Source organism: Balaenoptera borealis (genome assembly GCF_965194805.1).
Source record: "Balaenoptera borealis genome assembly, chromosome: 17".
In the NCBI taxonomy this organism is placed as follows: Eukaryota; Metazoa; Chordata; class Mammalia; order Artiodactyla; family Balaenopteridae; genus Balaenoptera; species Balaenoptera borealis.
The window spans coordinates 2,684,462-2,697,067 of record NC_138876.1 but is presented as its reverse complement, the minus strand read 5'-3'; the positions used below and the strand labels follow the sequence as shown (position 1 = coordinate 2,697,067).

The following is a 12,606-nucleotide window of genomic DNA, read 5'->3' as shown; positions in this document are numbered from 1 at the left end:
CCCCGTGCATTTCTGTTTCTTGGGGGGACACTGAACGTACCTGCAGTGGCAGCTCTGGGTCTTTGCTTGTGCTGTTTTCTCCCCATTTTCCTTCTCTTTCTCTCCCCGCATCGTCACCGTTTCCCGCCTCTTCCATGACGCTTTTCCTGAACCCCTCAAACGTGTATCGGCTGTCGACGACGCCCTCGTTTGTGTATTGTGGCTTCTCCTGGGGTGTGGACCGTATACAGCCTTCACTCACGTGGGAGAGCCAGGAGTGTGCCCGCCGTTTCCCACTCGGTGTGGGAATGCTGGATTCTGGTCACCACGTTGGGGAAAATGCCCAGTTGAGCCTGTGCTTCAACCATTGCTGTGTCTACAAGGTGTTGGGTTTTCCCGCCCAGGATAGACGGGATGCTTCTGAGTCCAAGAAGACCCACAATTGAGAAGATGGCCAGCCGGAAGTCCTCAGCCCCCCACGGGGCGCACCGGCGCATGGTGGTCAGCATGCCCAACCTGCAGGACATCATGGTGCCCGAGCTGCCGCCCCGGAACTCGTCGCTGAGGAAGATACACACTGAGGACTGTGGAAGCAGCCGCACAGGTGGTCCAGCCGCGCCCGTGCTGTGGCTTTTCTCACTCACTTGATTCTGATGCTGTCAGTTGCCGAAAGAAACCAAAGCTTGTTTCAGTAGAAGAGAGTGGGGGGTTCTTTGCTGTTGTTTTTCTAGCAATTTAATCATTTGAAATATTTTTAGAATATTCATTTTGCAGACTGTGTTCGTTATAGAAAGCGATTTCTCGTCTGTATTTTCCATTGCCCCGTCCCACTGTTTTCATACGTGTGTGTGTATATGCACGTATGTGTATGTGTACAGAGGAGATACGTGTTTACAGATATGACTGTCTAAGGGGATGCAACAACTCTTAGGCCCCCAGTGGTTGCCAGGCCCTTCCTAGGGGCTGGGGGCACAGAGGAAGCCAGTGCCCATGGGAGAAACTGCAGTGAGGCCAGTGCTGTGAGCCACATGGGCCCCCAATGGCTGCTGCCTCGGGCTAAGGCACCAGTACCAGCTGGTACCTCATGGCACATTCGCGGGAGAGCTGGAGGCTGAGTGGGGATCATGCCGGCGACGCCAGGAGGGGCCGTGTGTTCAAATGAAAAGACCTTACTGACCTTCTGGGGGCTCCTGGTGGGTCTGAGTCCCCTGCACAGCTGCCTCCTGGCTGTGTGACCCTGGGGTACACAGTAGCTGTGTACCGGGGACCCGGGGAGGCCTCAGTCCCCACCCTGGGAGATGGGCGTGGTAACAGTACCCATGGCGCAGAGCTGCTGTTAAGGTAAATGAAACAGCTAGTTGAGAGGCCTTACCCTGCCTGGCAGGTACGTCTCGGCTTAGGTTATTAACTTAGTCCTTCAACAAAGACTCACCACCACGTGTTTCAACTTAGCATCAGCAGTTTTAACAAATAACGTTATTTGTGCCATGGGAGCAGTGAGGGGCCCCGTTCAGCGTGGGGTACGTGGAGCTTTCTGGAAGAGGCACGGGGCGTCCTGCTCCACGCTGTACCCAAGGCACAGAAATGGCCCCGGGCAGAGTGATGGGGAGGGAACGCGTGTCTGTTTCTAAGGTCTGTGCTAACCGTTCATCTCCCCTTCGCTCCTCAGTTCTGGATGTGCCCTCCAAGTTGACATACACCTTCAAGATCCCGGAAATCCACTTTCCGCTGGTGGGCCAGTGTGTGCAGGCGTTCCACGCGGATTGCGTGGCCCAGCTGAGCAAGGCCATGGACTCGCTGGCCCCCGAGAACTCGGTGCTGCTGGCGAGGTACTTCTACCTGCGAGGGCTCGTGCAGCTGATGCAGGGCCAGCTGCTGGGCGCCCTCCTGGACTTCCAGAGCCTGTACAAGACGGACGTGCGCATCTTTCCCGCCGACCTCGTCCAGAGGACGGTGGAGTCCCTGTCGGCGCCCGAGCGCGCGCAGGCCGAGCGGACGCCCGAGCTGCGCCGGCTCATCAGTGAGGTCATGGACAAGCCCGAGGACGCCCCCAAGGCCGACGACCGCGTCAAGAACTTCGAGCTGCCCAAGAAGCACATGCAGCTGGACGACTTCGTGAAGAGGGTGCAGGAGTCGGGCATCGTGAAGGACGCTGGCATCATACACCGGCTCTTCGAGGCATTAACCGTAGGTAGGAGGATGCCCGCGGGGTGGGCGGTGCAGACCCTCGAGGGCAGGTCGGCCCAGCCGGGAAGAGCCTTGCGGGGCGGGCGAGGGCCTTACCTGCTCCCTGGGCGAGTGGGACGCAGGGGCTGGCCGAGGCTCTGGGAAGGGGGTGGGGATGGAGGGTCTGGCGACGCTTAATGGCATCTCTCCCGTCCTGGGGGGTTGCTCGCTGTGTGCTGACCCTTTCCTCCCACATGAGGATGCATGTCTCCAGCCGGAATGCTTCAGGCACCTCCACCCCCGCTGCTTTTGCTTCCCACGTTTACTGCAGTCGTCTGGTTGGTCCAGAACCCTTTCTGCCCCTCCCTCCTCAGAGGGACACTGTCCCAAACTTGACCTTTCCCTTCTGACCAAGTTCTTATGCATTGATGGCACGTGGACGCACCCACAAGCAGAACATAGGATTTGTGCGTTTGTAGACTATACCTGACTCACGCGGTACGTGCGTGTCCATCTGCGTTTCCAAAGCGTGTCTGTGGTGCTCACAGGCGTCTCGCCGTTCCTTTGCTGCCGACGGTGTTGTGCACGTGAGGGCGGCGCAGCGTGTTGGCCTGAACCCTTGGTCGTGTCCGCCTGTCCCGATGCTGACGAGTGAGGCTCGCAGCCTGCCCCCAGGGCGTGGATGGCTTTCTCTAGGATGGTGCAAGCAGCCCCGCCGGGTGGGAGCTGCCACCCCCACAGCAGGTCCCTCAAGGCGGGGCTGTAGCACGGGGAGCTGCCCAGCCCCACCTCCTGGGCAGCGCGGGGTGCGGTCGTCTGAAGTGTTCTGCGGTTTGGTGAGCGAGGTGGCCTCGCTCTGAGCGTTGGCGCCTGTGCTCGGGGCGTCTGGGCCTCTCTCCTTGGAGCTGCGCGGCACAGCCTGGCCCGCTTTTCCGTCGGGTCGGATCTCCTTCCGTGTCCTGTGCGGGAGCCCCTGTGCCCTCTGGAAAGGCCGTGCTTTGCTGGTAACAGGTGTGGGACGTCCTTCCTCGTTACGCGGCTCCCGTCGAGTGGCCCGGCCTCTCTCTACCCACGCGCGCCGCCTTCCCCCCGGTGGAGGGATGGGGCCGCTTGTTCACGGTCCCTCCGTCAGTCTGATGGGGGTGCGGCCGGCCCAGCGCCCACGGGGCCCTCTGCATGGTGTCACCTTATGTCGGCCGCGGAGAAGTGGCCCGTCTTGGCCGGCCAGGCTCGTCTCCCTGGGCATCTGTGGGCGACTGGTGCTGCCCAGGAGACTCGCGTGGGCAGGGCAGCGGGGGATGCACTGAGTCCGCCGGGGGCAGAGGTTCTCGCGGGGCCAACCAGCAGCACCCAGGCCGCCAGGAGGTGGGGCGCAGGCGCCGCGGGGCTCAGCGCTCTCAGAGGAGGCCCTGCCCCCCTCTTCCCGCGCGGGGCCCTCGCGAGGACACAAGGATATGAGCACCAGGCCAGCTGCAGGGCCTGAAGTACCGCGGCGTAATCCCCCCGGGGGTGCTGTTCTCGTGTGACGAGGTGTCTGGACGTGCAGCCGGCTCCTTCCTCTCCCCCCAGCCAGCCCGTTGCTGCACAGCCCGGGGGGCCGATGGCCTGGGCAGCACTCTTTTCCTGGGAGAAGAGGGCCTGTCCCCCCCAGCTCTCACCTCTCCTTGGCCAGAAGCGTGTCCCACGGGAGCCGGACAGTGTGGCTTACAGCTGGACACGTGGGCACCGTCCAGCAGCCCCAGACTTACAGGGACGTGAAAGGACACCCGGGAGGGCATCCTCAGATGACCATGGTGACAGTGCCATTGATGGCCCTGTTGTCACTCTGGCTCCATTCGCATTGCAAGCAGGTCATTGTTGGCCTTGATTCTGGGGTACGTGCTCCGTTGTCGTGCAGCATCCAATGTACGTTTCTGCCTGACGGACACGTATGTGCTAATAAAAGGAGGATTCGGTCAAAGCCGAAGGTCACCATCATAGAATAAACGGATGTAACATAAGAACAGACGTCGGAGTCTGGTATTCGAGGTGCAGGGCCCTCACGACCTGGCCCCAGGGCGGGAGTCAGCCGTGTGTGGCCTTCAGTGTGGCCCGTGGGAGCTCGGGGAGCTGGTGACCCTGCCTTCCCCGTAAGACGAGCTGGAGGGGTCGTGTTGGAGTGCGGGTGAGGGGCAGAGATGAACAGTTGGCATTTTTGTGCAGAGTTGGAGACGAATGAAGAATGCGTGTTCTGTCCTCGTGGTGGTGAGTGCGGCTGTGGATGTGCGTGGTGGCCCCTCATGTGCACGGTGGCTGTCGCTGCGTGAGTGCCGTGGGTGTGCACCGGCTGGCAGGGCTGGCGTCCACAGGCCCGCGTGGGGGTCCCTGGCCTCTCTGGTGCCCTTCGCCCCGGCTCTCAAAGCCCGCGAGCCCGCCTCCCATCTGCCCGCGAGAGGAAGCCGTTTCCGGTTCTGGGGACCTGCGCGTCGCTCCGCTTGGCCCCGGCACTCTGCAGGGACCCAGATGGTGGGAGCATTTGTCCTAATGACAGAAGGGACGGGTCTCTTGGCTCCAGGCTCCACGTCCCAGCATCTTTGGCTCCAACTTTCATTAAGTAATGGCTCTGTGGTTCTCCCCAACTCCCCTCTCTCGCTCTCCTGATTCTTGGGCTTTCCCTTGGCTGCGTAGACTAAACATCCTCTTCCTTGTCGTCCACTTAAAATAGCCAAGTGCTTCTGATTAAAAACATAATCACTCAGAACCACCAGGAGGTGTAGATGGAGGCGCCCCAGCCAGAGGCAGCTACGTGGAGTCGCCTTTCCAAAACGGAAGCGGGATGAGAACCGTTCCGTGGGGTCAGGGGCACCACCCGCCTGCCCTCTTGGTGCCTCCCTGCCCAGCACAGGGACCCCCGGGCCCGTCTGCCTGGGCACCCGCCCACCGGCCCTTGTGCTTCATTTTTGTCAGTGACTTTCTTTTTTTTTAAGATTTTTTTGATGTGGACCGTGTTTAAAGTCTTCAGTGAATTTGTTGCAATATTGCTTCTATTTTGTTTTGGTTTTTTGGCCGCAGGGCATGTGGGATCTTAGCTCACCGACCAGGGACTGAACCCACACCCCCTGCCCTGGAAGGCAAAGTCTAACCACTGGACCACCAGGGAAGTCCCCCAGTAACTTACTTTCTAAAAACGACCCAAGTATATAGAGATACCCCACTGTGGTATGATTCTGTTTGTATCCAAGGACGTTAAACAAATTTGTAAGTAGTAGACCACTGTGGTAAAGCAATTAGAAAAACACAGGTGAGCCAGAGGAGAATCAGCTCAGAATCCTGCCACCAGGGAGATTTTCGCCTGAATATTCCTGCGTCTGCACTGTGTGGGGATGAGGCCAGACTCAGTTGTGGCCGTGACATCGAATTCCCCAGGAAACCGTTACCTGGCAGGTGTTAGGGAACCAGAGCCGAGCTTTCACAGCCTTTCTTGACCGCTTAGATCTGGCCTCCAGCCAGGCTGGGATGGGGAGGTTCCTGCGTCCTGAGCAGGGCCCCAGCGGGAAAGGCAGACCCACGAAGGCCCAGCGTCGGTGGGACCGTCTGCCTGGCACCTGCCCACCCGCCGGCAGGGCTTTCCTCTCTAGTCCTCAGTCTCCTGATCTAGGACCAAGCTGCCCAGGGCAGTTGGGCCTGTATAGAGGGTAGAGCACAGCAAGCATTGTTAGATGCCGTGAGGGAAGAGCGCATCAGCTTAGTGGGCCCCTTGTCCAGGAAGGCTGCCCATGGGCCATTTTATCTGGGTCTTGAAGGATGGGTAGGGGTTTTCTGGTCCGAGCACTCCAGACCAGCGTGTGCAGAGGCACGTAACAACATGCTTGTCACTGTGCTGGGACGCAGGAGTGCGAAGGGGAGGAGGGCCCCGATCCTGGAGGAATCTGGGCCTAGTGAATACGAGAAACCTCATTCTAGGCGTGGAGTGAAGCAGGCCGCCAGCGGGGGCAGCTTAGAAGGCGGGAGGCCACTTAGGAGCTTCTTCCTGTGCAGGATATGAAGGGCCCTCTGAGGGCAGGGCAGACAGATCCAGGATGCAGAATGGAGGATGCAGGAGCCAGACACAGGGAAACATCGATATTAGAATGGGCCGGACTTCTTAGCGGCTGAGTGGGAGTTGGGGGTGGTTCCAGCTCCATGTTACAGACAGGGAAGCAGGTTCGTTCCACAGCTGGCCTGTGGTCACACTGCTAAACAGTACTGAAGCTGGGCTTTGGACTTGGGTCTCTCTCTGACTCCAGAGCCCCTGAATATTGGACATTTGGGAAGGTTGCTGCATCAACTAAGATCATCACGGTTACAAATAATAATTTATTTGCTCACATACCCAAAGAGTACTGAGATAAATCTGGCTTCAGGTAAGGCTTGATCCAGTGGTGTGGGAGTGTCACCAAGGATCTGGTCTCTTCAGCATTAGCTTCACCCTGGGACTGGCCCCAAGATGGCTGCCACCAGCTCTAGAGGTGACACAGGACTTTGTCCTTGTCCCAGTGTCCCTACCTGGTGCCCTAGGAGTTACTGTGACTACCTGGTTAGGTAGGGGCTGGAGAGGGCAATGGGCTCAGCCCAGATCAAGTGCCCACCTGGGCACCTGGGGAAGCTGGGGAAGGAGGGCACGCTTTCCAGGTGGTTTCCATCCGGGTAGACTTAGGTGCTGGCGCCACCTGCTATCTCCTGCGGGTAATGTGCTGCTTCCTGATTGTAAAGCAACCATTCTTGAGGCACCTGTGTACGTGGCTGTAAGAATCTTTTTTTTTTTCTCTATAAAACTAAGGACACCAGAAACAGATTGACCCAGAAACATTCAAAGATTTCTACAACTGCTGGAAGGAGGCAGAAGCAGAGGCCCAAGAGGTCAGCCTGCCTTTCTCGGTGATGGAACAGCTGGACAAAAACGAGTGTGTGTATAAGCTGTCAAGCTCCGTCAAAACAAATCGCGGTGTGGGCAAGATCGCCATGACCCAGAAGCGCCTGTTCCTCCTCACTGAGGGGAGGCCGGGCTACGTGGAGATTTCCACCTTCAGAAACATAGAGGTGAGGGCAGCTCTGGAAGCCGCCTGGGCTTGGGAGGTGCAGCAGCCGGAGCAGCCCACCGGGCTCTGCCAGCCGTGGGCCCGTCACAAGCCACTCACGGTTTGTGCCTCAGTTTGCTCACCCGTAAAGTGGGAATAAGGATGCACCCTCCTAATAGGAGTGATGTGAGGACTGAAAAGATGAAGTGGGTGATGTGTTCAGAGCAGTAAGTGCACCGACAGCTGATTCTCTATTCAGCTGACTTGTATTTGGGGGAAGAGCAAGAAGCAACGCAGGCTTGTCCTTTCGCTGACCTGATTCGACAATGTAGGAGAAGCACAGAAGTTGCTTTACTGAGAAACGGCCATGGGCCAGCCCCTGTGAGCTGTTCCATCTCACGCTTCCTGCTCAGGTTCCTGGCTGGCCCACGCTGTTCATTTTATAACAACTTTAAATGTCATCTTCCCCACTAAGGGAATCTGGGTTGAGATCGTGACTCATGGCTTACCTTTATTTTCCCAGGTTTATTTCCTAAATTTATAAGCGGCGTGTTAGATGTGTTAATCCAGTTACTGCATATTCCCAGAGACAGAAGAGGCATGAGAACTCCCCTGTGGCCCATGCTTAAAGCTGGGCCAGTGGACGCACCTTCTCACTGGTTCCTTCAGTTTTCCCCCCAAGCCTGCTTTGATGGGCTTCCTCCCAGAAGTCCAGAGACAGAGATTTAAGGAGGTGAAAGAATGAAGCACCTTTAAACGCTGTGGACGAGTCCACCGGTGTGTCTCTGTCGACGTGTGGCTGACAGGTCACACTTAGACCCACCAGGAAGGCTCGCTGAGCTCCAGACACCCCCGTGACCCTGACTCCCTGTCACCCGTTTCTGAGAACAGATCACCTGGAGGAGCCCCTATTCACCCCACCCCCGGCACCAGGCTCCGGGTACTTCAGGGCCTTCTTGAGTCCTGCTGGACCTCCCCCCGGGCAGCCCCAGCCCCAGGCCAGCCCCAAGGACTCTGCCTTCACATGGGGATGTCAGCCAGTGCCTGTCGGGTCCCCTCAGTGTGTGCAGACCGCCACCCCTAAATGTATTTCGTATTGACCCCAGGGTCCCTGAGGGTGTCATTTCATTTACTTGCCTCTTTTTCCCTCTGCAGGAAGTCAGAAGCACCACAGTAGCTTTTCTGCTCCTGAGAATTCCCACTTTAAAAATCAAAATGGTGTCCAAGAAAGAAGTCTTTGAAGCTAATCTTAAAACAGAGTGTGACCTGTGGCACCTGATGGTGAAGGAGATGTGGGCTGGGAAGAAGCTGGCCGACGACCACAAGGTCTGGGGCCCGGGCTGCCTTTTTATTCTCACCGAAGGCTCATGTCTCTATAATAATGCTCAGCATAAAGCCAGGGGGGACGGGGGCCTGGGGCCTGGGCCTGGGCACGGGATCCATTGAATTAGATGAGGTCTCATCAGAAGGCATTAAGAATGCTGTGGTGCACGTGACCCAGTGCAAAGCCCTGGGGTCTTGGGGGATGCCCTGGGGGCAAACGCAAGGGCCGGCAGGGTGGTGTGGGTGGACTGTGGGAGTGACCGCTCTGCACTGCCCCCTGCCCCGGGTGACATCCCAGGGAGGGGAGCGTCGGGGGCTGGACTCCGGCAGGTCTGAGCTGGGTGGTCCGGGCACACCCTGCTCTAAGCAGCTCTTCGTTTTTCCCCTTCACAGGATTAGGGTTTTGGTTGGGGGGAGGTGTTAGATTCCTTCCATAGGTTTACATTTATATCCTAGGGACTTCTGTACCTTCATTTACTTTGGGCCAAACTGATGGCTTTGATCACACCAAATTAAGACTTCCTAGTCATGAAGGGTACCATGGACGGAGGGTAAGACATGAGGACACACGGTGCGGGGGAGATATTTGTCTTGTCTAAATGGCAAGATGAGACAGGAAGACCCACAACAAAGTGGGCAAAGAGTACGAATAGGGAACTCCCATGAGGGAGCAGTTCAGAAGGTTCTAGAGAGGTGTGCCCACGGATCCTCAGGGAGATGCAGGTGAGGGCGGCACCCAGTGGAAAACGTCAGGAAGAACGTACGTTCAGTGGTGGGAGAGCTGCCGTTTGTGATGGACGTTCTGTCACTGGAGGAGCCCAAGGTCGTGGAAACAGAAGGAGTGTTTCTGTTTGGAGCAGGAAGCGGGGACCAGGTCCTAAGATTCCAATATTCTGTGACTTTGGGGCTCACTGTTTGGTTTTATACCCACTGGTTTATTTAGCACACACTGGCTCATCAAAGCCCGTGGGCTGGCAGACGTGTAAGGAAAGTCGTACGGGCTCACATCCCACCCTCTCCTTTACAGTGTCTGTGGCTGCCTTTGCCCTTGACGGCAGAGCTGAGTCGTCGTGGCAGAGATTGCATGGCCCACAGACCCTAAAATGTTCAGCACCTGGCCCTTTACAGAAGTTTGCCGACCCCTGGTATAAACAGCCAGTGTTTGTCTCAGCTAAGGGGACATGATTACATGACATCAAATCCAAATCTAAACTCTTCACGTGGCTTTGAAAAACACACATCTTTGAAAGTGTTGTTTTATGTGACGTGACAGAGTCTTAGAGTGAAATGATTTCAGTGACGCTGTGCTGAGATGACTGTCCCTCCTACAGGACCCCCAGTACGTCCAGCAGGCACTGACCCACGCCCTGCTGATGGACGCCGTCGTCGGTGCACTGCAGTCGCCCGGCGCCATCTACGCGGCCTCCAAGTTATCTTACTTTGATAAGATGAAGAACGAAAGTAAGATCAGCATGTGTTCAGTGCAGCCATGGTGGCTTGAGTTATGTCTTAAGTGATTTCTATCTGGTTGACTTTTGTCTTATCAATTAGAACCAATCCCAAATGTCTCACATTTTTTTCTTCTGTACTTTTCATTTTTGAATATCACACGTTGTTCTGCATCTTTCCTTTTCTCACTTAATAACACCTTGGAGCTCTCTGCTCCTAAGGACACATCGAGGCACCTCATCGTTTCAGTGTCTGGGTTATTAGAGTCCACTTTACACCGGATGATATCGGTCCTGAATCTTAGCTGCCAGCAACAGAATTGCTGCTGGCTGGTTCAAGCAGAGCAGAAATTTGTGGAAGGCTGTTGAGTGACTCACGGAATCGCCATCGTGGTCGCTGGAGGTCTGCGGTCGGACACACGCCCACTGCAGAGCTGCAGGGACCTCTGGGCCCGGTTGCTCTTGGCTGCTGGACCTCACTGCATGAGCGCGTGGAGGCCCCCGATGGCCATCTCTCTTTTTTCTCTTGATTTGGTCAGTTTCCCCCCATAGCAATTCTCTGATCTCCGCCTGTAGCTTTAAATCTGGCTCTCACATTCTGAAAGCCATACAGAGGTTGGTGGTAAGCTCAATTTTTTATTTTTAGAAGCTTTTTCAAGTCTAGGAAATAGCAAATAGGTAAGAATAGCTTTATGCATCATTTTAGCTACTTCTATTTTGTTTCAACTTTTAAATGATCTCCTAAAACCAACTGTCTTGTGCTTTGCATAAAGAAGCAGAGAATAGAGGATTACTTATCGCTATTAACATTACTATGTGCCGGAAGTCACATGTGCTAGATTAAACCCACAACATGAAACTAATTCATGAAACACAGATGAACAAGTTGTAGGATGTTTTTAAGATGACATCTAGTTCCATCTGTATGCACTTTTTAAAAAGTAACAGTTTTATTGAGATATAGTTCACATACCTTTCCTTTTTACAGTGCACACCTTACTGGTTTGAGTGTATTCAGAGTTGTACAGTCGTCAGCATAGTGGGTTTTGGAACATCTTCATCACCCCAGTAACAAGCCCCATACATTTAGCAGCCTCACCTGCTAAGCAGCCACTAACCTCCTTTCTGTCTCTGGATTTGCCACATTTTGGCCTAGCCTGTGCACTTCCTCTAAGTGAACTCATATGGTGTGTGTCCTGTGTGTCTAGCTTCCTTCATGTAGCTCCAGGGTTCACCCGAGTGGCAGGTGTCACTACTTCATTCCTTTTGTGGCTGCATGTGTTCCGCTCTGTGGATACAGCACAGTTTATCCAGTCCTCCATTGACCATTTGAGTTTTTCTACTTCCTAGCTGTCGTGAATAGTGCTGCTGTGAACATTCACATACAAGTTTTTGTTTGGACATGTGTTTTATTCCTCTTGGGTATATACAGCCAGGAAGACACTGTTGTTTAAACTGTCATCCCAGAATTAGGAAAAACAAGCCTCAGTTATGTGTTGATTCCCCTTGGTGCGTTTTCCTCTTTGCTGTGTCTGTCACTAACTGTGTGATCCCTGGAGCTTCCTGGTCCGAGGACCCCCCTTTCTGGGAGCAGACAGGATGCTCCAGTTGCTGGAGTGACTTGGAGGCGCTCTTGTCAACAGTCCTGGAACCAGACATCGATTGCTGGGTTTTTTTTCCCCCCTTAATTAGGAACAAAATCAAATACACACTACACCTCAGCTGTTTTAAACCACTCCAAGCTCATGCCTAATCTTTGTCAAGAGTTTACAGAAAAGCCTTCTCACTCCTCTGGAAATAACATACACAAGTTACCATGGCAGCACCCAACAAATGACACTCTTAATTCCATACAGCAAAGGGGGGATGGTCCAAGTTCAGTGTCCCTGATCCCTTGTTCCCAGTCAGGAACTGTTTTCCCTTGTGTAAAGCGTAATGAGGCAACCATACATGATCCTGGGCTTAATAGCTTATGGTCCATTCGTGATGGAAGGTCTAAAAATGAAACTTTCTGAAATCTGCACCCCATCCCTGGGGTGGGGCATTTGGCAGTGACTGGAGATATTTGTGGTTTGTGTGTGTGTGTGTGTGTGTGTGTGGCAGTGGGGAGGTTGCTCCTGGCATTGACTGGGTGAGGCCAGGGATACCGCTAAATGTCCTACAGCACACAGGACACACCCACGGCAGCCACATCATGTGACAAGGGTGAGAAACCACTCGTGGGTTAGATTTATGGAGAAACGTATAAAGTTTTCTCTTGGCTAGACCATACGTAACGGTTGAGTGTGGACAGAGGTCAGATCATTTAGCTCGAGAGCTGTGTTTAAACAAAAAGCAATGTGAGACATTGGCAAATGCCCTCTGGCCGGATACGCTTGGCTTTACTTTAATGTCCAGTTTAAAGAGAGCGTCATCTTCACAAATTATGAAGTTTTACCCCAGAGCTAATATCCTAAGGAAAGCAGAATGTGCAAGGCTGTTGGATAACGTGGGTCTCCTCGAGTCTGGGGAACTAATCCCCCCTGTGTCTGCATTTCAGTGCCCATGGCAGTTCCGAAGACGACCGCAGAAACCCTGAAGCACAAGATCAACCCTTCCGCAGGAGAGACCTTCCCACGCGCCATCGATGTCCTGCTCTACACCCCAGGTGAAGA

The 12,606-nt window shown here is 54.8% G+C and overlaps 1 protein-coding gene across 4 annotated transcripts in view; it reads left to right on the top strand.

Moving 5' to 3' along the window:
• The window catches only part of DENND3 (DENN domain containing 3), a 61,340-nt gene that overhangs the window by 31,931 nt on the left and 16,803 nt on the right, over positions 1–12,606 (top strand). For all 4 annotated transcript variants that reach the window (XM_082364876.1, XM_082364875.1, XM_082364874.1 and 1 more), the window contains exons 12-17: positions 384–583; positions 1,649–2,170; positions 6,944–7,203; positions 8,337–8,507; positions 9,836–9,965; positions 12,492–12,599. In XM_082364876.1, the coding sequence (XP_082221002.1) occupies positions 384–583; positions 1,649–2,170; positions 6,944–7,203; positions 8,337–8,507; positions 9,836–9,965; positions 12,492–12,599 (1,391 nt within the window). The remainder of the gene's footprint in view (positions 1–383; positions 584–1,648; positions 2,171–6,943; positions 7,204–8,336; positions 8,508–9,835; positions 9,966–12,491; positions 12,600–12,606) is intronic.